This window comes from Condylostylus longicornis, unplaced genomic scaffold (assembly GCF_029603195.1).
Source record: "Condylostylus longicornis isolate FDR11 unplaced genomic scaffold, ASM2960319v2 ptg000004l, whole genome shotgun sequence".
NCBI lineage: Eukaryota > Metazoa > Arthropoda > Insecta > Diptera > Dolichopodidae > Condylostylus > Condylostylus longicornis.
Window position 1 is genome coordinate 25,101,383 of NW_026577973.1, and position 24,724 is coordinate 25,126,106.

At 29.2% G+C, this 24,724-nt stretch overlaps 2 protein-coding genes across 2 annotated transcripts in view; one reads left to right on the forward strand and one right to left on the reverse strand.

Annotated features, from left to right (window-relative positions):
- Window positions 1-20,477, forward strand: part of LOC129607739 (uncharacterized protein MAL13P1.304-like) — a 133,641-nt gene extending 113,164 nt beyond the window's left edge. Inside the window, exons 4-8 of the mRNA XM_055518917.1 lie at window positions 13,853-13,879; window positions 17,415-19,266; window positions 19,329-19,805; window positions 19,867-20,022; window positions 20,081-20,477. Of these exons, the coding sequence (XP_055374892.1) occupies window positions 13,853-13,879; window positions 17,415-19,266; window positions 19,329-19,805; window positions 19,867-20,022; window positions 20,081-20,155 (2,587 nt within the window). The 3' untranslated portion in view covers window positions 20,156-20,477. The remainder of the gene's footprint in view (window positions 1-13,852; window positions 13,880-17,414; window positions 19,267-19,328; window positions 19,806-19,866; window positions 20,023-20,080) is intronic.
- An 864-nt stretch (window positions 20,478-21,341) lies between these two features.
- On the reverse strand, window positions 21,342-22,331 carry LOC129611676 (nuclear pore glycoprotein p62). The gene has a single exon (XM_055524942.1). The coding sequence runs from the start codon at window positions 22,232-22,234 to the stop codon at window positions 21,398-21,400; it is 837 nt and encodes a 278-aa protein (XP_055380917.1). The 5' UTR covers window positions 22,235-22,331; the 3' UTR covers window positions 21,342-21,397.
- Window positions 22,332-24,724: the final 2,393 nt, after the last annotated feature.

The following is a 24,724-nucleotide window of genomic DNA, read 5'->3' on the forward strand; positions in this document are numbered from 1 at the left end:
AGTATAAAAAATTAAAAAAAGTAATAAACCTAAATTAAAATTAAATTAAAATTACACCAAAACACGTAGAAGATCTTCAGTTTCATTGTAATTTAAATTAGAAAGCCAGAACCTTTTTTGTTTGTCAAATCTAGATCTAGAATTGATAAATCTAGTTTCAGCTGGCAGTGTATTAAATATTTTCGGTGCAGTATAACTGAAAGATTGAGTGAAATGAATATTGCGAAATCTAGGAATATGAAAAAGTCTGGCATAGTTTGATCTTAAATTGTAGTTATTAGACTGTCTAATAATAAAATTTTCAGATTTTAAATAGAGAAATAAAGTTTTATAGAGATATAAGTTTTTTACAGGTAAAATATTTAAATGTTTAAACAAATTTAAAGATGAAGTTAATATACCTTTCCTACATATAACTCTAATAGCATGTGTCTGCAATATAAGTAGTGGTTTTATTTTATTTAAATATGCCCCACCCCAACAAACCAACCCATACTGGAGTTTGGAGTTAAATAATGCATAGTACACAGAAGTGGCCAATTGCTCTGAGCTATACAAACGAACACGATAAAGGTTCCTTATAATTTTTTTGAAGTGTAGTTTCAAATGATTAGTGAGGTCCCTCCAGTTTAAATTTGAGTCAATAAACAATCTCAAATATACTTAAAAAAGAAGACAGTGGAAAAAAAGAATTAGATATGCTGTAATGTAATATAAGAAATTTTAATAAATCCGAATTTCTTTGTTATGTCCATAAATAACTTACTTTAAACCATAATTTTAATCATAATAACTTATTTTAATTAAAAACTTAACTCACATAAGTACGTATGTGCTTTAAGTTTACACACATGTGATCCGATGATTTGGACATTAATACATACTTTGACGCTTGTTTGAAAATTTCAAATTAAAGTTCTGTGCAAATGTTAATTTTAACAAACGTTACCACATCATTAAAAACATAACATTTCTATGTTGCATTTTAGGAAAAAAACTTAATAACCAGCATTTTATTGCTAAATTGAAAATATATGCTAGTTTATTTAAATGGATATTTCTGGCAACATTTATATGACATGTACGAGTATAAGAAAAGCGTGCTCAATTTTTTCGATACCCAATTTACTTTTATTTTACGTATTCACTACGTATAGAACGCATTTTGGAAAAGTGTACAATGTCAAAAGCTTTTACTAAACTTTTTGAAATGTGGTGCTTTAAAAAGTTTACGTCGTAGGCGTATTATGGAAGTTACGGGATATTTTCAAAGAAAATAGTTAAAGCTCGAAGAGAATTTTAAAATACGGTAGCAGTGAAAACTATCTGTTAAAATAAGTTTTGCTCAATTGATCGGAGATTTTGTTAAACTAGTTTACAAAGTAGACATTTTCAAAACTGAAAAAAAAGATCGTTATCGGAAAATTGACATGTTTCAAAAAAATTTCTTTTTAATCCGAGACAACTCAAATTTTTTCAGGAAACGTTAGATTAATTTTTGCTATTTCATCGAATGTGTAAGCCCCAGAATCACTGAAAATCGTCCAAAACTGTGCTTTTTAAATAAGCGCACTTCATTTTTTTGTTTAAACTTCTATTTAAATTTTTGTGCAAAAAGAAAATATTTAGTTCTGTCGAAATTTATGAAGGACAATTCAATTTATTTATTCACATCAAAAGAAAACCTGTACTTTTAATGTTAAAGTTCGCTAATCCCTCAATTGACATAGAAATTTTGAACGTTGCATATATAAATAATTTTCTTATGATTATACTTATACATTATATACCAATTAATTTTTAAATTTGTTTAATTACCAATAAAGTTTGCGTTGTGCTGAAGGTAGGTAAAAGAATGGTGAATTATGGCAAATATAAATTTTCGAAACTACCCCCGACATGTAAACGCATCGATCATCTTCTCGATATGATAATGCCCATTAGATAATATTTATTTGATTCATCGATAAAAAAATTCAAACATTTACGGTTGGTTGAACGATTGGCATTTTATATTTGTTTTTGTTGAAAACGGAAAATGTTGTTCTAAATCGGCAAAATGACCAACAAACGTTATAGCACTGCATTATTTTAAAAGCTATAAATATAAACTGGACACTATTTTTATACTACAAGCGGAAATGTGATGCATGTTTTAAAAGCTGGAAAAAAATCAAAGGAAATAGGTTAAAGGAAGATGGATGTGATACACAAAAAAGGAAGAAGAAATTGTTTTTACGATGTCGTAAAAACAATTTCTTCCTTTTTTGTGGGCGGATTATCAACCTTGATTGTAATAAATCCACATGTTCTCTCGCTCTCGTGGGGTTCGAATGGATAGTTTTGAGTTTATTTGGGCTTGGATTATTAATTAATATTTGTTTTCGTGTATCCGAAATAATAGTATTAAGGTGTACGATAGATACTTCCTTAAACTTAATGAATTCAATTATAAAGTTATATAAACTCTTGTTACCTATTTAAAAGGTAATAATATTTTAAACGATTGTACCGAAAGCACTGATATGTTTCGTCACAAATTAAGAACTAATAAACAAATATTAAAGCAAAAAAAACTTTGTATACCACATAGACACATATTTACTAACATATGTTTTGATGGAATATACCATAACAATTACTTTATTATGCTCTTGCATGCACTTTCAAATTATCAACACCTAGTTACAATAAATCAAAAAGATTATTTTATACCTGATACGCATATATTTATTAATGTTTGCTTTGGAAAGATATATTTCAAAAATTACTTAATTTTAATATACTTCAAAAATTACTTAATTTTAATATACTTCAAAAATTACTTAATTTTAATACTTTTGCATGAATTTTCAAATTACCTACACTCAGTTATATTAAAACAAAAAACAAAAAAATCTATACCTGATATGCACACTTTTATTATGAACTCATGTCTTTACAAAATATATTACACCTTCTGTGTTATTCTAATAATTTTGAATAAATTATCAACACTTGTTTATACTTTATATTTTACTTGATTATAGCGATGTTAACAGAGATCGAAAACCTAAATAGTTACTGTAGGGTGAAACATTTCACCAGCGCAACCAATCATAACATGATATGTTCGAAAAGTAATTTGAATATTTTGTACTTAAACATACAGAGTCTACGTAACAAATTAGATTATTTAGAAATTTTGAAAAATTCGTTTAGTTTTGATGTTCATATAGTAATACTTACAGAAATATGGTTAAGAGAGGGTGAAAATATTTTTTACAATTTGCCGGGTTTTACACCCTATTTCCCAAATCGTGAAAATGCGTATGGGGGCACTGCTATTTACGTTGACAGTAAAATTGATAGTTCAGAAATTTTAAACGAGACTTTTGGTCTGACTAACATCTTAGGGGTTAAATTAACAAAATTAGGTTCTAATATTATATCAGTATATAGATCGCCTAATACAAATGTATTTGATTTTATAAGCAAATTGGATGAAATTACTGTCACATATAAGAACTCCTATATATTTGGAGATTTCAACATCAATCTGCGTAATGTTAGTGATCGTTCTGTCAAAAGTTATATTGATACACTATTAAGTAATGGGCTTCTCATTTACAACAAAATATCCGCTGAATATATAACACGGTGTAGTACTGGGGCAATTATTGATCATTTCATTACGGATATAGTAAAGAACGAATATCTTTTTCATGTCCTTGACAATACGTTGTCGGACCACCAATCAATTCTTGTTAGCATAGATTGTGAGCCATCTAAAGAAACCACAGCCTCTTTCAAAACTATACTTGATTATGATAACATAAAGAAAGACATTCTTTGGTCCAAACTTAGTGAATATTCCAGCTTTGATACTTTAATAAACGATTTGAGTTGTTTGGTCAAACGAAATACGCAGGCAATTTCTTTTGAGTGTGAAAACAAAAAAAATAATGCTTGGATGAATAATGAAATAAAGTCTGAAAGGAAATATCCAAATGATTCCCATATTGAGAAATTATATCGTTATCATAAAAAAAAAGTGCAAAAATTAGTTCGTCAAGCCAAAACGCAGTATTGTTCGAATGTAATTTCTGAAAATCCTAATGATAGTAAAAAACTGCGGGGTTTATATAAATATATCATGTTTAATAAAGAAGAATCAGATTCCCCCAGATCAATCAAAATTCTTGAATATAATAATCAAATAATAAACAACGATTTAGATATTTCTGAAACAATAAATGATTTTTTCGTTAATGTCACCAATAATTTTAATATATCTTCAAATCCTATTAACTACACTTATTTAAATAATTTTACTAGGAATATTCATTCAAATTTCACTTTTACACCTACAAATGCTGAGGAAATTACTACTGTAATAAAGAAACTTAATACCTCAGCTGCGACGGGATTTGATTGCATTTCAACAAAATTTATTAAACATTTTTCTGATCGTTTAGCACCTTTATATGCTAAATTTATAAATGTTTCTTTTCGGACTCATACATTTCCGGAATGCTTGAAGACAACAATAGTCACACCTATTTTCAAGGGTGGTAATAAAACTAACCCAACTAATTATCGCCCAGTATCGGTTCTAAGCTCATCTTCCAAAATATTTGAATAAATAATAAAAGATAGAATCACAACTTTTTTGTCAAACAATATGATTTTGCATCCGGAACAGTATGAGTTCGAAAGGAAATCAAACACAGTGGCTTCATGTCTTAGTCTAACTGATTTTATAACAAAGAATATGAATGAAAGTAAATATGTTGCATGTCTATTTCTAGACTTGCAAAAGGCTTTCGACTGCGTCGACCGTGGCATTCTATTACATAAACTATCCCTATTGAATTTTAATATCAATCAAATTCAGTTTTTTAAAACATATCTGGACAATCATCCACAAAAAGTAAAGATAGGTAACGTAACAGGCAGCCCGAGGGTGGCCAAGAAGAGAGTCCCCCAGGGATCTATTCTTGGGCCGGACCTGTTTAAAATTTATATCGATGACATGGCTGAACTTCGATTAGCTGACTCAATGCAATTATATGCTAATGATGCGGTAATCAAGTATGCGAAGGATACAGAACTTGAGTTAAATAATGCTATTGAGGGTGATTTAAAATTGATTGATGAATGGTTAAAATACCATCCCTTATTATTAAATTTCAAGAAGACTAAATTGTTAGTTTTTGGAAACAAGAGCTCGCAGTTTAGTGATTTTTCATACAAAAATAATATTATTGAAAAAGTTGAAACTTTTAACTATCTGGGTTTAGTCCTGGATAGTAGGCTCAATTGGTCGTACCATATAGATAGCATTATCAAGAAAATTTCTTCTTACACATTTATTTTATATAGGCTTAGAAAATATTTTACTGAACATGTCTTATACTTGATTTACTCATCCTATATTTTGTCAAATATAATATATTTAAATCCAATTTGGAGCAGAGCTCCTCAATATATCCTTAATAGATTAAATATTACACAAAAGAAAGCGATCAAAGTTATTCGGAATTTATCTGTTAGCACGTCGACCAGCGTAATATACACGGAAAGATATTTGATTTTGGAAAATTTATGCAAGAGAGAATTATATATGACAGCTTTCAAGATAATAAATAATGAGTTAAAACACAATTTTATATTAAATAAAGCAATTGATTTTCATAATCACAATACTCGCAACAAATCTAATTTTTATCTTTCATTATTTAAAACTCAGAAGCAACAAAATAACAATCCAATGTATAATGCTTTAAAACTGTACAATGAATTACCAAATGAGTTGAAAAATATAAATAATATTTGTTTGTTTAAAAAAAGGATTAAAGAAGTTGTTTTAAACATTAACCGATGATGACAATCAAGTCTATATAATATGTAGATGAAGAAGAAAAATTTAAAAAAACATTTAATCAATTATTTTTTTTTTTAGTTTATTACTTTTTTATTTTAAAATGTAAATTTTTTTTCAAAAAGGAAACCTAAATTACCTTTTTAAGATCTTCTGACAATAACTTAAGAATAAAAAAAAAAAAAAAATTTAATGAAACAATAATTAGACCAGATAGCCTAGGTAGGCGAAGGTCTTTATTATCTTTATTTTTTTTTTACATTAGGCGTGAATGCCATAAAATATATTTTTTTTTTGTTTTTTATAAAATTCTTTAATATTATTTTGTTTTTTTTTTTATTATATAAATATTTTGTATTTTTATTATTGCAATGATTGAATTACTTAATTGCAATATTATTTTTAATATTAAATTTGTAAGAATTTTGTAAAAACTGTTAAGCAATAAAGAAAAAAAAAAAAGTATATTGTGGTGTGGAAACGTTTTGGTCCTTTCTGTTTTCCTGACCTTATAATTCCTGATAAAAAAATTTTTAATTATCTCGTTCTGCATTTTCTATATTTTCTCGAAATCTTTTAAGTACCAATTAGAATACTCCAACAATCCTAAATTTTTTACGTATTTCAAACTTTGTATTTCTCAAGTTAGGTTTTCGTTAATGATTATTCGTATAACTACTTGTAAGATGTACTTCTATTGAATAATAGAATAAATTAATAATAATTAATTAATAGTGCAATATTGTCTATAATATTTGTACTTCTTTAACAAATTTAATTGAAGTTTTTTGATGTTTGAATCGATGTTTACATTTAATTTGCGTTTTTTCATTCATTTATTTAGTGCTGCCATATCAATTAGGTTTTCCGACATTTCTTACAACTTTGCTTGCTATGTATGCTATGTCCAAATCATCGGATCAAATGTGTGTAAACTTAAAGCACATACGTATTTATGTGCGTTAAGTTTTTAATTAAAATAAGTTATTATGATTAAAATTATGGTTTAAAGTAAGTTATTTATGGACATTACAAAGAAATTCGAATTTATTAAAATTTCTTATATTACATTACAGCATATCTCCGTATATAATCCGTCCTAGCTGTATACAATTTTGACCAGAAGGTTTAATAAGCATTCTAATCAATCAATTGTCCGACACTGAAATTATAAATTTGTTCTCGTTGTTTAATTCGGCAGACTTGACACACAAAATTTGCCAAAATATTTGACTTTTCTTATTTTTCTTCATCTTCTAAGATGACATAATATAAGATATATTCTTTATAATATAATATCTATATTTACTATATAACGTATAAGATATTATTTATATCAAAAAATTTTTCATTTTTACAACCCCAGCTTTTTTTCGATCATTTTTAACTCTGTATTTTTTTTTGTCAAATCTTCCTTTTTGTTTCCATTTTTATACCCTGCACTTCGTGAAGGGTATATTAACTTTGGTATGGAGTTTGTAACTACTTGAAGGAGCCATCTCAAAAACGAATAATGCAATCGACATCAAACTTTCACAAGTTGCTTCTTTTGTGCCAAGGACGAACCCTATTGTTATTGGACCAATTCGGACAACGGGTTCGGGTAGCTGCCATACAACTCAAAGAGTTTATTTTAATTATTTCAAAAACTAATAAAGGTACAAATATAAAATTTTGTATACATGTGTCCAATTATATTCTACATATGTTATAAAAATTATAATGGGGTAGCTGCACCGGTTCGGGTGGCTGCCATACAACTCCAAAAGCAAATTTTTTATATTCGGCAAAATAATAAAGTCAGATTCATGAAACTTGGCAGTCGTGTGTCCAATTATAGGTCAAAGATATTTCTGAAGTTTTGGTGGAATTGCTTGACAGGTTCGAGTGGCTCCCATACAAGTCCAAAAGCTTATTTTAAATATTTGGAAAAATAATAAAGTCAGATTCATGAAACTTAGCAGTTGTGTGTCCAATTATAGGTCAAAGATATTTCTGAAGTTTTGGTGGAATTGCTCGACAGGTTCGAGTGGCTCCCATATAAGTCCAAAAGCTTATTTTAAATATTTGGAAAAATAAAAAAGTTAGATTCATGAAACTTGGCAGTTGTGTGTCCAATTATAGATCAGATATACCTGCGAAGTTTTAGTGGAGTTGCTTGACAGGTTCGGGTGGCTCCCATACAAGTCCAAAAGCTTATTTTAAATATTTGGAAAAATATTAAAGTCAGATTCATGAAACTTCTCAGTCGGATGTCCAATTATAGGTCAGACATATCCGTGAAGTTTCTATAGAATGACTTCACAGGTTTGAGTAATTGCTATACAACAATGAAAGGTGCAGGGTATAATTCAATCGGTTCATACCGACTGAAACGTTTTTACTTGTTATTATTTCCTTACACTAAAATTTATACTTGTTTCTAACAATGCTATTCTAAAGATTACTTATAAATTTTGCACCAATAACAATACTTTTATTGGTAATACTAATGCCATATACATTATCCAAGTTAGTATACGGCTACCGTGTATAGAGAGTAACTTTCATTTTCCTTTTATGGTTTTTGAAAAATGATGCAGAGTTTATATGAAGAAAAAAAAATCACCGTTCTTTAATGATTAAAGTCAATTGTATCCAAAAATACCGAAAAAGATTTTTATATAAAAAAATTTTAGAATTTCATTTTGATACTTTCAAAGAGATACTTTCGGAAGAGATAACCAAGATCTATAAAATAGAATACTTACAGCACATAAGAAGCTCTTAGAAGCAGTAAATCCATTCCGCAATGCAAGAGATGCCAGAGATTTGGACACACACAAAAGTTGTGCCAAAAAGAGGCTAGATGTCTAAAATGTGCTGGTAATCATATGACAGCGGAGTGCAACAAGAAAGATAATTTTCAGCCCAAATGTGCGAACTACAATGAGGCACACCCTGCTAGCTATCGAGGCTGTTTGGTTGCAAAAGAATTGCAAAAAAGAAGATTGAAAAGGAATAAAACCCAACAAAACCAAGTTAAATTTAATGAACAAAGAACTCCAAAAATAGACAGAATATCGGCACCTAGCAAGGTGTTAAAGGGAGTATCTTATTCACAAGCGCTTCAAAGTGAAACCCCACAAATAAAAAGAACTGACGCAGATATTATGCAAATGACGCATAGTATGTTGATTAGAATTGACGAGATCTTTAAAAGATTATTAAAAATAGAAAATGCATACACTGAGATGTATACGGGGACACCAACGAAGTTAAGAAAACATGTACGTAAATGAGGTGCGTATAGTAACTTGGAATGCTAATGGTGTTCTTAATAAGAAACAAGAATTGGAGGTCTTTCTCAAAACGAGAAATATAGATATTTGTTTGCTGTCGGAGGCTCATTTGAAATAAAAATTAAATCGACTAAACAGAACTTTAGTGTTGGTGCTGTATACTGTCCACCAAATTGCAGCATTAAGAAAAATACTTTTAAAGACCTCCTGTACAAGCATGGACACAGATATCTAACACCAGGTGACTATATTGCCAAATATACAGATTGGATTTCTAGAATCACCTCAACTAGAGGAAGAGAGCTAAGAAAAGCTATTCAGGAGCTAGGTTGTTGCTGTCACTCCACTAGCACTCCTACTTATTGGCCTACTAACACTAACAAGATTCCTGATGTTATTGACTTTTTATAACCAAAAAAATATCAGAAAACTTTCTAAGCCTTGAAGATAACTATGATTTTAATTCGGATCACTCTGCTGTCATATTAAAACTAAGTGAAAAAATAACTAAAACATTATTTAGGCCCAGTTTAACAAATAGCGCTACAGATTGGGCAAGCTTTTGGATACGAAATAATAAACAATATTGACGTAAATATTAATATACAATCAAGAGAGCAATTAGATGTGGAGTTAGAAGGATTTATTAAAATCATACAAAGAGCTGCATGGAACAGTACAAAAAGTTCAAAGTACAAACCGAGAGCAAATACCTATCCTGGAGAAAATGGAACTGATTTAGTAGGTGAAAAGAGAAGGACCAGACGTAGATGGCAACGTTCGCGTCACCAGGATGATAAAACTGTTTTAAACAGACTTTCCCAGTTGCTTAAATCTAAGAATTTAAATCGGCAACATACGAAAATTATATAAAGAACTTGTCAGCTACGAGGGAAAAGAATTATTCCTTATGAAAGGCGGCAAGGAGTAAAAAGAGACCGATTAGGCACGCTCCGCCACTGATGAAAGCAAATGGCAGTTGGGCGAGGAGCAATAGAGAGAAGGCCGAATTGTTTGCTGATCACTTGGAAAACATATTCACTCCAAACGGAATAACTTCAGATGTGGGTTTGGTAGAATCTATCGCAAATGAAGCAGACAGCATAGGTCCACTTACTCAATTAGAAATTGCGGGAGAGATAAGATCCCTGAAGTTGAAAAAATCGCCATTTTTTGATCTTATTACTGCGGAAGTACTGAGAGAGCTACCAGACGAGGCATTGGAACATCTGATGAAAATCATGAATGCAGCTATGGATTTTGGGTATGTTCCTTGCGCTTGGAAAGTCGCGGAGGTAATTATGGTGCCCCAAACCCAGGAAATCCTTGAACCCAGGATGTTTCCTTGAGGGAATCAAAGGCTTACAGGCCCATTTCACTGTTACCAATGATGTCTAAGCTTTATGAAAAGCTGCTATTAAGGAGATTGAAGCCAATAATAGAAAATAGGGGCCTAATACCGAACCATCAATTTGGTTTTAGAAGAAACCATTCTATAATAGACCAGGTCCATAGAATGACTAATATTATAGAAAAAAGCTTGGAAAATAAGGAAATCTGCTCTTCTATGTTTCTAGCTGTAGCACAGGCATTTGACAAGGTGTGCCACAGGGGCCTTATTACTTAAGTTAGGGCCATCCATCACAAATTAACGTAAATGGAACGAACGTAGCGATCCATAACTCAGCAAAATACCTAGGAATGACTTTAGATGTCAAACTAAGGCGGAAAGAGCATATAAAGAAGAAACACATAGAATTAGAAAATAAATATAGAAAAAATTATTGGCTCCTAGATCGTAAGTCCAATTTGGCAATTGATAATAAGATATTAATTTATAACTAAATCATTAAACCAATATGGCGATATGGCATTCAACTGTGGGGTTGTGTCAAGAAGACTCACATTAACAAAATTCAAACCTTCCAGAATAAAGTTCTACGGGGCATGGTAAATGCGCCATGGTATATACGTAACAGTGATATCCACAGGGAATTCCTTTGGTTGAGGATGAAATTAGGAGTTGCGCTAGAAAGCATGTAAATCTAAAACAGCATGTAAATATGGAAGCAGCTCGAACAACTTAAACGAACAAGACCATTCGATTTAACACGAAATACCAATTTCCTTATGGAAGGTATTTAATTCCTGCACGGAAAAACAAAGTTAGCGCGGAGGTAAAAAATGGTCTGTAGGACTAGTTTTATCCGTTCAAAATTTAGGTGATTTTTTGGGGTAGGAGTCACGCTCCCCCACTGTCTGAGGAAAAAGGCAGATAGAGTCGTCCCTTTTCGTCTTCGAGATTTTTTCACCTAGTAGAAAAAAAAAAAAAATTTTAATACTTGCAAAAAATAATTCCATAAGGTTCCGTTCAAAATAAATTTTATTAAAAATATATTTCCTAAAATTCCTAAATTATGAAAAAAAAAAACCAAAATAATGTTTAAATTGCAAAATTTTCATAGGAAAAATTCACCAACCTCTAATCATTTTCCTTTTATTACAAACATTTATTGAAAACATCTTTATATTGGAAAATATTGGCTAACTTAGAATTAATACAAAATATCTTCAACAAATTAAAGCTGTGAAATCTGCAAATAAAATGCTTAATAGAGCTCTAGACAGGCATGTCAAATTCATTTATCATCACGTTCCATATTAAAATTTCCACACATTGCCTCAGGCCGCACAATAAGAAAAACTTAAACTACTAATTATACTCAAATTTTCACTCATATTTTGTTAGTCGCATAACTCGAAATGCCCGGTATTTTTGAAAAGTACTTTGGTTTTCAGTATAAAATTTCAATTTTTATGGGAATGACTTTATGCAGAAAAACCGTGGCTTCAATAATGCTTTATAAAAATAAACCAAATAGATTGTAAAATAAATAATCTCCGTGACTTCAACAATGCGCTTACGACGTAAACTTTACAAAGTATCACATTCTAAAAAGTTTAGTAGAAGCTCTTGACATTGTACACTTTTTCTAAATACGTTCTATACGTTCTTCTTCTAAATTCAAAATTTAATAATTTATTCTAATTAGAATCGGAAAATTTCTAATTTATTTAACTGGTCTACTGTTTACAAATATATATATAAGAAAATTAACAGTCGCTTTTCACTTCTCGAAACTGTATATTTTTCGCATATGCATAAGTTCGGTTTTTGAATAGGTGACAAACCCGCGCAGAATTTTCACTCTGGTTTCTTCTTGCATTAAAATTCTGTTGCTATCTGATAATTTGATATTTATTTATATATGTACATATAACAAATTTTTAAGATTTCAGAGATTTCAGTTAATACCTAAAAAGGTGCAATTAAGTGCTTTTAATTGCTCATTTCTCTCATAATATACGAAAATAAAACTAAAAAATTAATTTAATTGAGATTGAAATATTTGTACTTCTATTTGGTGCTTCAAACTATGGTAGCATAAATACTAACAACTATTGTAGCATACATACAACTAACAATAAGGCAGGTTATGTAATGGCACCAAATTTCGGATGTCCAGTTTTCGGCTCGTTGTTAGCACATAACCGACCGCCTAGTTTAGTGAAACTGTTACAGTAGATTATGAAAATGCATTTGCAATATTTCCTTTCAATTTTAAGGAATTTAGCAAGCTTTTAGCTAACATACCCAGAAAAGTGTAAATTTGACTTTTTGTAGAATTTCGCTTTGTTTCTCCACCCGAACTCTCTGAAAAGTTCACCAGTTAGTTTCGGTAACAGCCAGAACTTCAATATCCAATTTCAAGAAATTTCATCATTCCGTTAAGTATTTAAATGTAAAATCGGTTCCAATCCCTGATTCAGTTTCCAATTCCTGATCTTTGCAAAAAATTTACAGATTCATTATTTTAACATCTCAAATTGTTAATAGTTAAGGTTAATAGTTTCTTTTTATATACGAAAAAATGTAAAATTTAACCGCAAAAAGGTCCAGTTCCCGAAGTCTGATATATCTCAAAAGTTGATCAATTCGTACCATAGTCAAGAAAACGTATAAAGAGGCTGTTGAAATCCTTTTTCTTATTTATTTTATTTAGTGAGAATTACATATACACATGTTTAATAAATTAAAGCAATTTACGTTTTATTAACGTACATACATATATGTTGAAATAAATGAAAATAAGTTAAACTTTCTGTATCTGATGACTATTTTAAAGTTAAGAATGCTTCGTTTTGAAAATTTGCTCATTAACAAAATAACTTTTGTTACTTTTATTTCGTAATAATGTTTGGCTTTCAAAGCCTTTATTCCTTTTTCTTCGAAAGAATTCCATTTTTAATTGAATAAAACTTTACCTTAAATAAATCAAGCGGCAACCCTGATTTCAATAGAAAATACATTGAGAAAAAACATACGAATTATATCGAAGTTCACCCGATTCGAATTTTTTTTTAATGCGTTGTAATTATATCAAACAAGGGAGGCCACCAAGTTGAAGATGTTTTCCAAAATATTGCGAACTGGGCACATTGCAAACACAATTTTTAATGTTTTATGTTTTCGAAGTATTCCGAATATTTTTTTATTTTTATTTTTTAAATTTTAGACTATTCCTTGTAATTGCGACTCTCATTAAGTTTAGCATATTTTTAAAAGTAATCTAGATTATAATTATCATTTTTTTGTTTTTTTTTCTAAATCCAATTTCTTATTCAAAATTTTTTCTCTTTATTTCAGTACCCATCCATTTGGAAGACAGGAAAGGTTGGCTGCATTAAAAATTGCAATTTTTTTTTAAATGTATTTACCGAACGAATTTACGAACCCATTTCTTTGAAATTTAAATTTTAAACAAAAAAATATGTAGAAATAAAATTATTATTAATTTCCTTCACACAAATAATTTCCATAGCTCCATATAAAATGGGTATTTATTTTTGATTTACTCTTTGAGCTTGGTACTCTTTAAATGATATGATAGAGAATCCATTCTACCGAATAATTTTTTCTACTACATTTTGTTCTTTTTAAAACGACAGCCCTTTATGTTATGTTGTCACATTTTATGCCCTAAACATAATGGGCCGCACATAAAAATATAAATTTTAATAACTGTGAAATTATTAGCTTCAACATTTTATAAAACTTCGAGATCGAAATTATGATAATACTGTATTAACGCAGAATTCATCTTATAAATGGCAACTGCTTAATTGTGTATCGATATGGTAATATTACAATTCCGAATTAGGATGAACCTTCGTGAAAGAATGGTTTCTCAAGTTCGAGTAATTACTATACAACAACGAAAGGTGCAGGGTATAATTCAATCGGTTTATACCGGCTGAAACGTTTTTACTTGTTGTAGTTACATAATAGAACTACTTTTTTAGTAGCTTATTTTAAATTAAAAAATACTCAATACGCAAAAACTTAATACACATCTCAGTAAAAATAGTTCGTTGTACAACTCAACGAAATATACAATAACGAAATAAAGGAACATAATCGGAAAAAAGGGTAAAAATTTTCAAATTTTGTTAGCTTAAACGAAAAACAGATACCTATAAACTAATTGTATTTTATTAAAATATGTATACGTATGTATGTACTAAGTAAATATTGTAAAATTCATGAAATTTAATTGAATATTTTTTCGTTCTTGTTTTTAAAATTTTTCCTTTTAAAAAATTTAATAACTTTTATTTTTAATATTTTGAAAGTCGATAGTATTATATCGACTTTCAAAACATCGATGGTTTCGATATCGCAAAACTATTGAAAGCATCGATATTTCTCCAGCACTAAATTATCTAACTTATTTTGTTTTGAATAATATTAAAACTTTGTAATTCAACAATCATATCTAAATAGTTCTAAGAATCAAGATGAAATAATAATATATATGTATATCATAAGGATAATTTTTATTATTGGAACACTGATGACTGTATTGGCGCACCAAAACTTTAGAGATTTTTATAAAAACACTTACTTACTTGGAAAATTTCTTAAATTTTGTATGTACCAGTAATAAGTTGCTAAAATTGAAGCTTATCATACAATTGTAAAATCGTGACTTCAATAATGCGCTTACAAAGTATCACATTCAAAAAAGTTTAGTAAAAGCTCTTGACGTTGTACACTTTTTCTAAATGCGTTCTATACGTAATGGGTACGTAAAATAAAACTAAATGTATCTAAAAAATCAAGCGCACTTTTCTTATACATGTCATATAAATGTTCACGGAAACTTAGTTCTTAGTCAAAAATTCATTAATGATACTATTTATTAATGATTCATAATGATATTATTTTTTTATTTATTTGAGTATTTATTTAAGTATTTTTTTCTTATTCAGTCTATTTGTCACATGAATTTTCTTAAAATAAAAAATTCTTCACTTACATAAGGCCTGCTATAAGAAAGTTTTTGAAAACTATAAAGCTTGAAAACACTTTATAAGGGTTTTGGATGCAAAGCGTTTGACCTGATATTATAATATTTTTTGAACAAAAATGACAGAAAGTGATGACGTTTTTATTTTGTCAATGTGTAAAGTTTTTTCAAGTTTTGTAAAGTAAAATTTAGTGTTTTAAAAACATTTGAAATTCAATAACTGTCGAAACAAAGGTTTTTTGGTTATGTAACAAGCAACGAATTAGTAATACTAAAGGAGCATCTTGAAAAAACAATGAAGCCAAGACATTTCTCTTAAGAAAGAGACAACTAGAAAAAATTAATGAGTTAAATTTTTTTTTTAAAGTAAAAACTGAAAAATATTTTTTCATTTTCAATATCTATAAAAAAAATAAAATTTAAAAAAAAACTCATTGCTTTCTTTCTCTTTGAATAAACTTGTTTTATGAATTCTAAAATTATAATTTTGGTAAAATATTTGATACGGAAACTTTTTTATTAATAACTCCAATCCATTTCATTCCATTTCTAGGAAAACTATAATTATATAAAAAAAAGAAAATACAATATTTTAATATGTGTGCTATATTTTATCAAACACAAACTAATTTTGCTTAGAAAAAAATGCGGTCCTGTTAAAATTATGTCATTCGAAGTAATTTCAATATAAAAAAAACAGAAACAGATGTTTTCTTTGCAAAATTAAAAACTTAATAAAATTACAAATTATGAATTAATCAAAGGGCTGTTGAATAAATATTTCTTTTAATTATTGAAGTGAATAATGTTCACCTGTATAAGTTGTAATAAAACTATTTATTTTTACAAATAGGAATAACAATTTAGAACTATACATATTTTTCTTTTTCAACTGATTTTTTGCTTTTTTCATTTGTTATATATTTTTTATAAGTTTTGATAAAATTTGCTCGAAGCAAAGAAAGGGACTTACCTAAAGTTTTTGGCTTCACTGTGTTTTTTCCAAGATAGAAACAGGAATGCTCCTTGCTTTAGTATTTCTAATTCGTTGTTTACAAGGCTTTATTTTTTAAAAAAAATTGTTATCAACGAAAACCTTTTAATGAAAAGTAAAATAAACAAAATGGATTCACAAATAGTTTTCTCTAAGTTTCACACTTTTATAATCTAAAACCAAAATTTTCGGACTGTTGCCTAACCACAAAATATTTGATTATGTTTGATAAATATTTTGAAATTTGACGTTCGTCACCTATTTATAAATCGTTTATCTATCGTTTATTTTTCTTTTAAATAAGAATTTTTTTTTGAAGATTAATGTCTCTTACCAGTTTTTTAAATAAACGATAGATGGTGTGCTGAAACATTGACCGGAGTGATATTGATTTTTATTAGCCACGGCCATACTTATTTTAAGTATTCGATTCTCGAAAATATTCAAGAATTTGTCTTGTCAAAAAAACGTCATAGTTCAGAAAATTGGCTGTTGAAAATGTTGTTTTGCACATTTTGTGCAGTAGCCATAAAATTGCGTTGTTGGGGATTATATTAGATATTAATTAAAGTGACATTTTATCAAAAATACATATTTATGACAAAATAAAATAATAAATTAGGGAAATAATTTTAATAACAATACTCAAATCATGAAATTGAGGGAAAGAAAATATCAAAAAAACAGGTTGAAATACATTTATGTATATATAACTATGTGTATATATATATATATAAACATATATATATATATATATGTATGTACTCTATAAACAAGAATTAATATCCTTAAAACATGCCTAAATCCTTAAAATACTTGCATAAAAAACAAATATGTGCAAATGTTTTCTATTTTTTCAATATAACTAAATAACTACTTCATATTTACTTTTTTTTTTATTTTAGGCTAGAACCGCTTAAAGATCGAAAAAAAAAAGAAATTGATGAAATGAATTCCAAAGCAGATAGTTTTGAAACTTATAGGAGAAATTTATGTAGTCATGACTGCTCCGAAAAAGTAATTCAATGCGACAATGTTACTTCCTCAAATTTAAATGAAAGGGAAATAGAGAATATGTTAGGGATTTCACATAATACCGGGGATTTGTTTGGTGACTGTAATAAATCTACATCAATGGTAAATTCACCAACTAAAATAATTGTGGAAGATGCAAAATCTAAGAAAATGGAGCTACCAATGAAGAAATTTCGAATCAGAGTCAATAAAAATTTTTCAAAAATTCTCCAAGCTGATACCATTCCTAAAGAAAGATCATTTAGTATCGAATCGAAACAAAAAGGAACAAAATTGGTGAAAGAGGAAAATGAATGTCAAATTAACAATATTTCTGAAAACCGAGAAATATATACAATTAAAAAATCACCATGCAAATTTTTGCATGCAGAAAAAGAAAATATTTTAGGAATTTCATATAATAGGAAGGATTTAATTGTGAACTGTAATAAATCAAAAATACAATCACCAACTAAAATGATAAATAAAGACGGAAAGCCGAAAAACTTAAAGCCAGAAATAAAGGAATTGCGAATCAAAGTCGATAGGAACCTCTCAAAAATTCTTAAAGAAAGATCATGCAATAGAAAACTTGAACAAAAAGAAAAAGATTTGATGGAACATGAATATAAAAGGGAAATTATAAAAACTTCTGAAAAGCAAGAAATATGTAATACTAGAAAAGATGCACCACGCAAATTTTTCCAAAATTCTGAAAAATCCCCCTTCGAGAAAAAGTTTTACACAAAATCAAAAAGTGTGAAAAAAAAAGGAAATGTTCAAACGTCAGGAAAACAAAGTAAAAGTTCTAGCATTTTTGATTTTACTGCATCACAATCCAGTCCTTCAAACTCAGATGACCCCACTAAAGATGTAATAAAAGATTTAATAAAAGCAGGAAGGGTTGAGGTTGTAAAATATAAGAAGGGTTCAGGGAAATTGAAAACAAAATTTAAAAAACCCAAACTTTGTAAAAAACAAATTTGTGAGGACGGGTCGAAGCGAGCAGTGACAAATCCAGCGCAAAATACTAATAACATTGCAAAGGAAGTGGATTTTGAAGCATTTAAAAACGCAAATAATAATGATAATGGATTTGATAATGATATTTTTATGTCTGAAGAAGTAAGTAGAAATAATACAAATAGTTTAAACGGTTTGGCTAGACGTGGTATAAAAAATAGAGCAACACAAAATCCATATTCCAGATTGATCGTTAATTCTAGAAAAGTAAAGGACAAAAAAGTTTTGCTTGCTTTAGCAAAAAGCTTCATAAGAAGGTCGGAGGAAATGAATAAAAATCAAAGTGTTTTAACAAAGACGAAAAAACTAAGTTCAAATGACCAAATAGGATCTGCTTCCCCTTGGCGTGTGGAAGAAGATTTACCAAGTCTTTTCAATTTTTCAAGAAACTCTGAAAATTTACCGTCATTTTCATCAGATGTAATTAATCCACCTAGTCCCCAACAAAATAAAAACCAAGTATTGCGTTCATCCAGGAATTTTTCATTGAACAAGTCGCTTGATAATTCGAATATTGAAAACATTCAACCTGCATTTGAAAATTCCAATTTGAACATAGAAACAAACCCAAAAAAAGGCAAAATTCACCGTTCGCCTTTAAAGCAAATTAACATAATAGATATAATAAATTTGCCATTATTGTCTAACAATAACAGTACTCCTATTCACCGACCAGCTGTATTTAATCCATTTTCTCCCTTAGAATACAACAGTCAAAATGTAAGTACAAATATTCATAGGGGTTTTAAATTTTGTATTTATCTGTTCTTACATTTTAATAGGCGCTCTTTAAGAAACCCACCACGGAACTCAAAAATCCAACGGCGGGAGAAGAAATAACAAGTCTATTTGGTTTTGACAGAGATATTGAAGAAGAGAGTGCAGAAAATATCGAAACCGTAAGCCTAGATTTAAAAAACTCTAAGAAAAATTTGCATAAAAAGTTGAAAAAATTAAAACGGCTGGTCCCGAACAACAATTTAAGAGAAGTCAATGAAGTATCCAAGCCAACCAGATTGTTTAATATAAAAACAATCAGACCTATATTTGAAGATACAACCAAAACTTTCCAACAAAAAAATATACCGCAAATGCTATCTTATACGAAAAGTAAAACAGGAAAAAAATATGATGAAAAAAATTATGATCCGGTAGACTTAAATATTAGTTCTGAAGAAAGTGGAAAAGAAATACAAAATAAGAATATTGAAAACGAACCTACTTTATTTGAAATTGAAAATATTCCTCTTCAAGCTAGTGTAAGTATTAATTTTTGCTTTTGGTTTTAAAATTCTTAACTATATTAAGATTTTAATAAAGAATTCAATACGAACATATGAGAGATCTAAAAGAAAGCGCCCGAAAACTCGCCATAATTTTGTACTATACAACGATACTGACTCCGATAAAGAAAGTGACGCAGAGCAGCCAAAGAAGAAAAAAAAAAAACACAGGAATGAACCAAAGCAAAATGAGGTATAAAATAATTTTCTCATAATTCGTGAACTTTCTTTTGAAATCATAAATTTTTTAGGAGCTTAAATCATTTTATAACGATTTCAATAACATGTGTGCTGAAATTGAAAAGTATAATTTAGTTGTAGAATAACTTATATATTTGATAACTTAAGGGTTAAAAATAGCATTGGAGTAAGTTAAAATTAAGGTTAAGGTATGCAAGTGACTAAACTTAAAAGCGGATGTAGTAATAAATTTAATAATAATAATAATAATAATAATAATAATAATAATAATAATAATAATAAATTAAAATAACTTCTTTTCAAAATATGTACACGTCTTTTTTTATACCTTTTATAAGATTATGCCATTAATGTCTACATTTCTAAGTTTATTCTAATGTATTCGATAAAATTTACTTTTATTTTAAAATATATGTATGTAATAAAGAAGTAATAAATGTAGTACTGTAAAAATAAAAATTTGTTTTTTAATTTAATAATACATTTTGTAGCTGCAGTACAATGGACCATGAACAAAAAACAATCATAGTACGTAAATCTTAATTTTTACTTTATTATATAAAACAAAAACCTAAACAAGAAAATCGCCCTTTTATATTACCATGTTGATATCTACAACCCGTGACTTCAATAATGCGGCCCGACGTAAACTTTACAAAGTATCACATTGAAGTAACGGAACATTCGATCAGGTCATGTTCAAATTTTGTAAATGTTTCCTAAATTCTTTGAGAATTTTTGCTCGAAAATCAGGTTCACGCAACAAAAAGAAATATTTAAGTAAGGGCCAATAGCACAAAAGCAGAAATTGCATTTAGAATGAATTTTCATTTAGTCAAAAAAGCTTACCAGTTTTCAAGCAAGAATTTTTATTTGTTTAGTATGTTGTATCTATTTTGGTATTATTCTGTTTACTTTATAAGGCACCTACTAAACTTAACGAATGTTTCAAACTTTTCACAAAAAAGAAAAAAACATTGCAAATCTAATTAGAAAAATTAGAATTCTAAATCGATAAATCTTTAAATCCAATCACCATAGTATTGTAAAGAAAAATGAAGAATTATTGTCAATTTTACTACATTAGCTTCTGACAATTTAAATGTAAATAAAATTGAACTACACATAAACTTACTGCAGCATATACATATTCCTTTATTCCGCTATTACTTAAAATGCAATGCATGTACATACATTATTACATATATACATTTGTTCTCGGTGAAGAAAATTGTATACTTTGAATACTTAATTTTTTACATAATATTATGTAAATTCGAAATTTCGGTTAAGTAAATGAGAAAACCAGAATTGTAATTAAAGATTTTTTTATTGTATAACAATATTAAAAAATTGTTTATGAAAATTTATTGCTTGTACGTTGCTCTAAATGACCTCTCAGAGTCCCGTTTTAATTGTTCATGCATTTTGGAAATATCATCTAATTTTGTTGATATTGCTGAACTGGAAGTTTCAATCCATTGAAGTGAATTCATGTGTGCATTTAAGATTCTCCCAATTTGGTTAATCGGGTCTGAACTATCTTGCATTTTAGTTGCCTCATTCAAATATTCTATTACTTCTTTCAGATCTTCAGACATCTGTTTAAGCTGAGTATCTAAATTTTCAACTAATTGATATATTTGAGATCTTTCAACATCAACCTGTGGTACAGCGCTTAAACTTTTTTGTAATGGTGCAATGCTTTCCTCTAATTCCGCATGCTGAGTTGCAATAAATTCTAGTTCCTGTTCTAAAGTTTGCTGGTCGATTTTAACTTTTTGTACTGTTTCATTTAGAGCAATTATTTTGTCATTATTAGAAATCAGTAATTTGTCCCACGCATTGATTTGTGTTGCTTGATTTGTAAAAGTTTTTTCTTGTTCTTCTAACTCTAAGGTCCATTTGTTAATATGCTCTTCAATCTGCCCAAATGTTAGCTTGTACGCCTGAGTCGCTGAAACTGAGGAATCTGTTGTTTTCGTCTCACTCGATAAAGTAGTTTGAGGTGCTGATGTGGAAGCTTGTGACACCGACGAATTTGCAGTTGTTGAAACAACTCCTGCTATTTGAAAACCTCCTGTGATTGAAGTGGTAGTTGCAGCTGCACTACTTAAACCTAATGGTTTATTTTGCGATGAGTCCCCAGCTCCTTGCTGTGCTGTTGGTAAGTTTGAAGATGTGTTCGTAAAATTTAACGTCATTCTATTTATTTTTCAAAGAATTTATTTTTACAATGAGAATAACTAACTTTTTTGCTACTTCACCACGACAAAGTATTAAACAATTGTTTAAAAAATTAAAAGGCCTGCTGTAGAACATTGACATATAAAAATGTGACGTTATTGGGGAGAAAGGATTTTCATAAACACAATACAGCAAAACAGTAATGTTATACATACGCAGCCTTTTCACAAGCTTAAATGTTGCTAATCAATTTTGTTCATAAACATTGCTAATCTATAACAAAAATATCTAACCCAGCATTTACACATACAAGTTACTTGCATGCAAGTTTGTATAATATTAATTGTCAATTAGTTTTTCGAAATGTCAAATTACTTGCTATTATGACGTAGGCGTTTAGCAAGTTAATTTTTGAAAATGTCTTTGAGAAGAAAACAACTAATTGTTTATAAATTTTAGAAACCATAAGTTTGCTAAGTTTAATTTTTTCAAAACAAAATTCAAAAATTTTAAATTAAAAGAAAAAAAAAATCAAAACAACAAATTTTTTTTTGTGAATTTCTCAATATGTCAAATTACTTGCTCAAATTACTGGTAGCAAAATTTTCTTGCAAGTTGAACTGCAAGTAAACAAGCAAGTAGAAATATTTCAATGTGTTAGTAAAATTTTTGTATGTATTGCAACTTTCTTGCAAGTAACTTGTACGTGTAAATGCTGGGTAAATCATCAGGGCTAGCGCAGTTAAATCAGTTGTACTTTTTTTTACAAGTTTTTGCAGTTTGGTTTTACATTTTTAATTGTTAATTAAAAATTGTTTTCTTTTTTTGTTTTTCTTAATTTTTATTTTTCCTAAAAATAAATTTATTTTTTTTTTCGTTAACGACAATTTTTGTTCATGAGCAACACAATACTGCAAATTCAAAATATCAAAACTTTTTATACAACTGCCAAAAACCTATTGCGTATGCATCACATTATTGTTTTGCAGTATTGTGCATATGAAAATCTCTAATATATTTTTAACAATTGTATAAAAACTTTTGCTATTATGAAATTCCAATATTGTGTTCATGAACAAAAAATGTCGGTAACAAAATTTATTTATTTTGAGCCAAATAGTGAAAAATTCTATTCCAGGAAAAATAAAAATTAAGAAAAACAAAAAGAAAATTGAAACAAAAAGAAATTTTGTTATTTTTAGGTACAACAATTAACAAACGAATTCCTAAAAAATTGCAAAAACTAGTAAAAAAAATGTAGCTGATTAACTGCGCTAGCCATGATAAAGTAAAAATTTTTTGATAGATTAGCAGTTTATGCACTTAATTACTTGATTAGCAAAATTTATTTATGAACAGAAATATCGCGCAGTTCTCGCTATATTCTATTACTTCTATTGCGTTTATGAGAAGACCTAGAATTTTAAACATGAAAAATTTTTTATGCCAAACGAAATAAAAATATGAGCGAAAAAGCGCCTTTGGTTCTATCTCACTTTCACACTATAAAAAATTGTATATTGAAAGAAAAACCAAAAAGTAAAGCCAAAAACTTTAGTCTTCTTTCTTCACCAAAATTTTCATATACATACATATGTGTATTTGAAATTAAATTTTAAAGAGAGAAGAATATAATAGCAGATGACAATAAAAGCAGATAATTTGAAAAGTAGACGATTATTTAAAAATAAAAAAAAGCAGTATGTACATATGTATTTCTGGTCCCACGAAAAGCGCGGGAAAGCAAAGTCACCCATGGCAGAGCCCGGCATACCATGGGAAGGCTCGTTTAAACTGGAGGGCGCCTGGTATCCAGAGTCCGCATACTAACGACTAAGCTCCCCCTTAGCCACGCAGTCATCGGCATATGCTGTTCCACCTTGACTTGGGGCGCCTGTCGTCAGCTGACGTATAGATATAGGGCTGAAACTCACAAAGCAAGAGGCTCGCCGCGAGACATGACCACGACACGAACGTAACTTTGATCGTTTCAATCACCCCTTTATCCTCCGCCATTACCGGGGCCCACCACTAGGAGGTGACAGTGCGGTTTTGGGCGCTATTCGTGGGACCAGAAATGGAAAATAATCTAAACAGCAACAACAGCAAAAACAACAACAACAAGAACAACTGTGACAAACACGACAACTGCAACAACAACAACAATAACAACAGTGACAATTACAACAACAACAACAATACTAAGGACAACATACAACCACTTAGTGCTCAAGGGTCTTCGGAACCAGAGCTTCTCTTGACTGACGCAGAGGAGGAACTCCTTCTCACGCCAGTAGAGGAAAAGGCGGCGCCTCCGATGGAGACGGATAATCAGGATCCTCTTGGACCTATTATTCAAAAAACTGAGGAGGACCTGAAAAGGTTGGACATCAGGGGAAAAAAACAATATTTCTCTGGTGCATCCAAGCGGCGTATCGCGGCTTATATCAGGCATGTCCCCAGAGGAAGCTCGCAGATATGAGAAGGAAAGGCTGGAAAAGCTGAAG

What these genes read in the sequence shown, in the direction of transcription:
- LOC129611676 (XM_055524942.1), bottom strand. Translation starts at nt 22,234, where the DNA reads ATGACGTTAAATTTTACGAACACATCTTCAAACTTACCAACAGCACAG.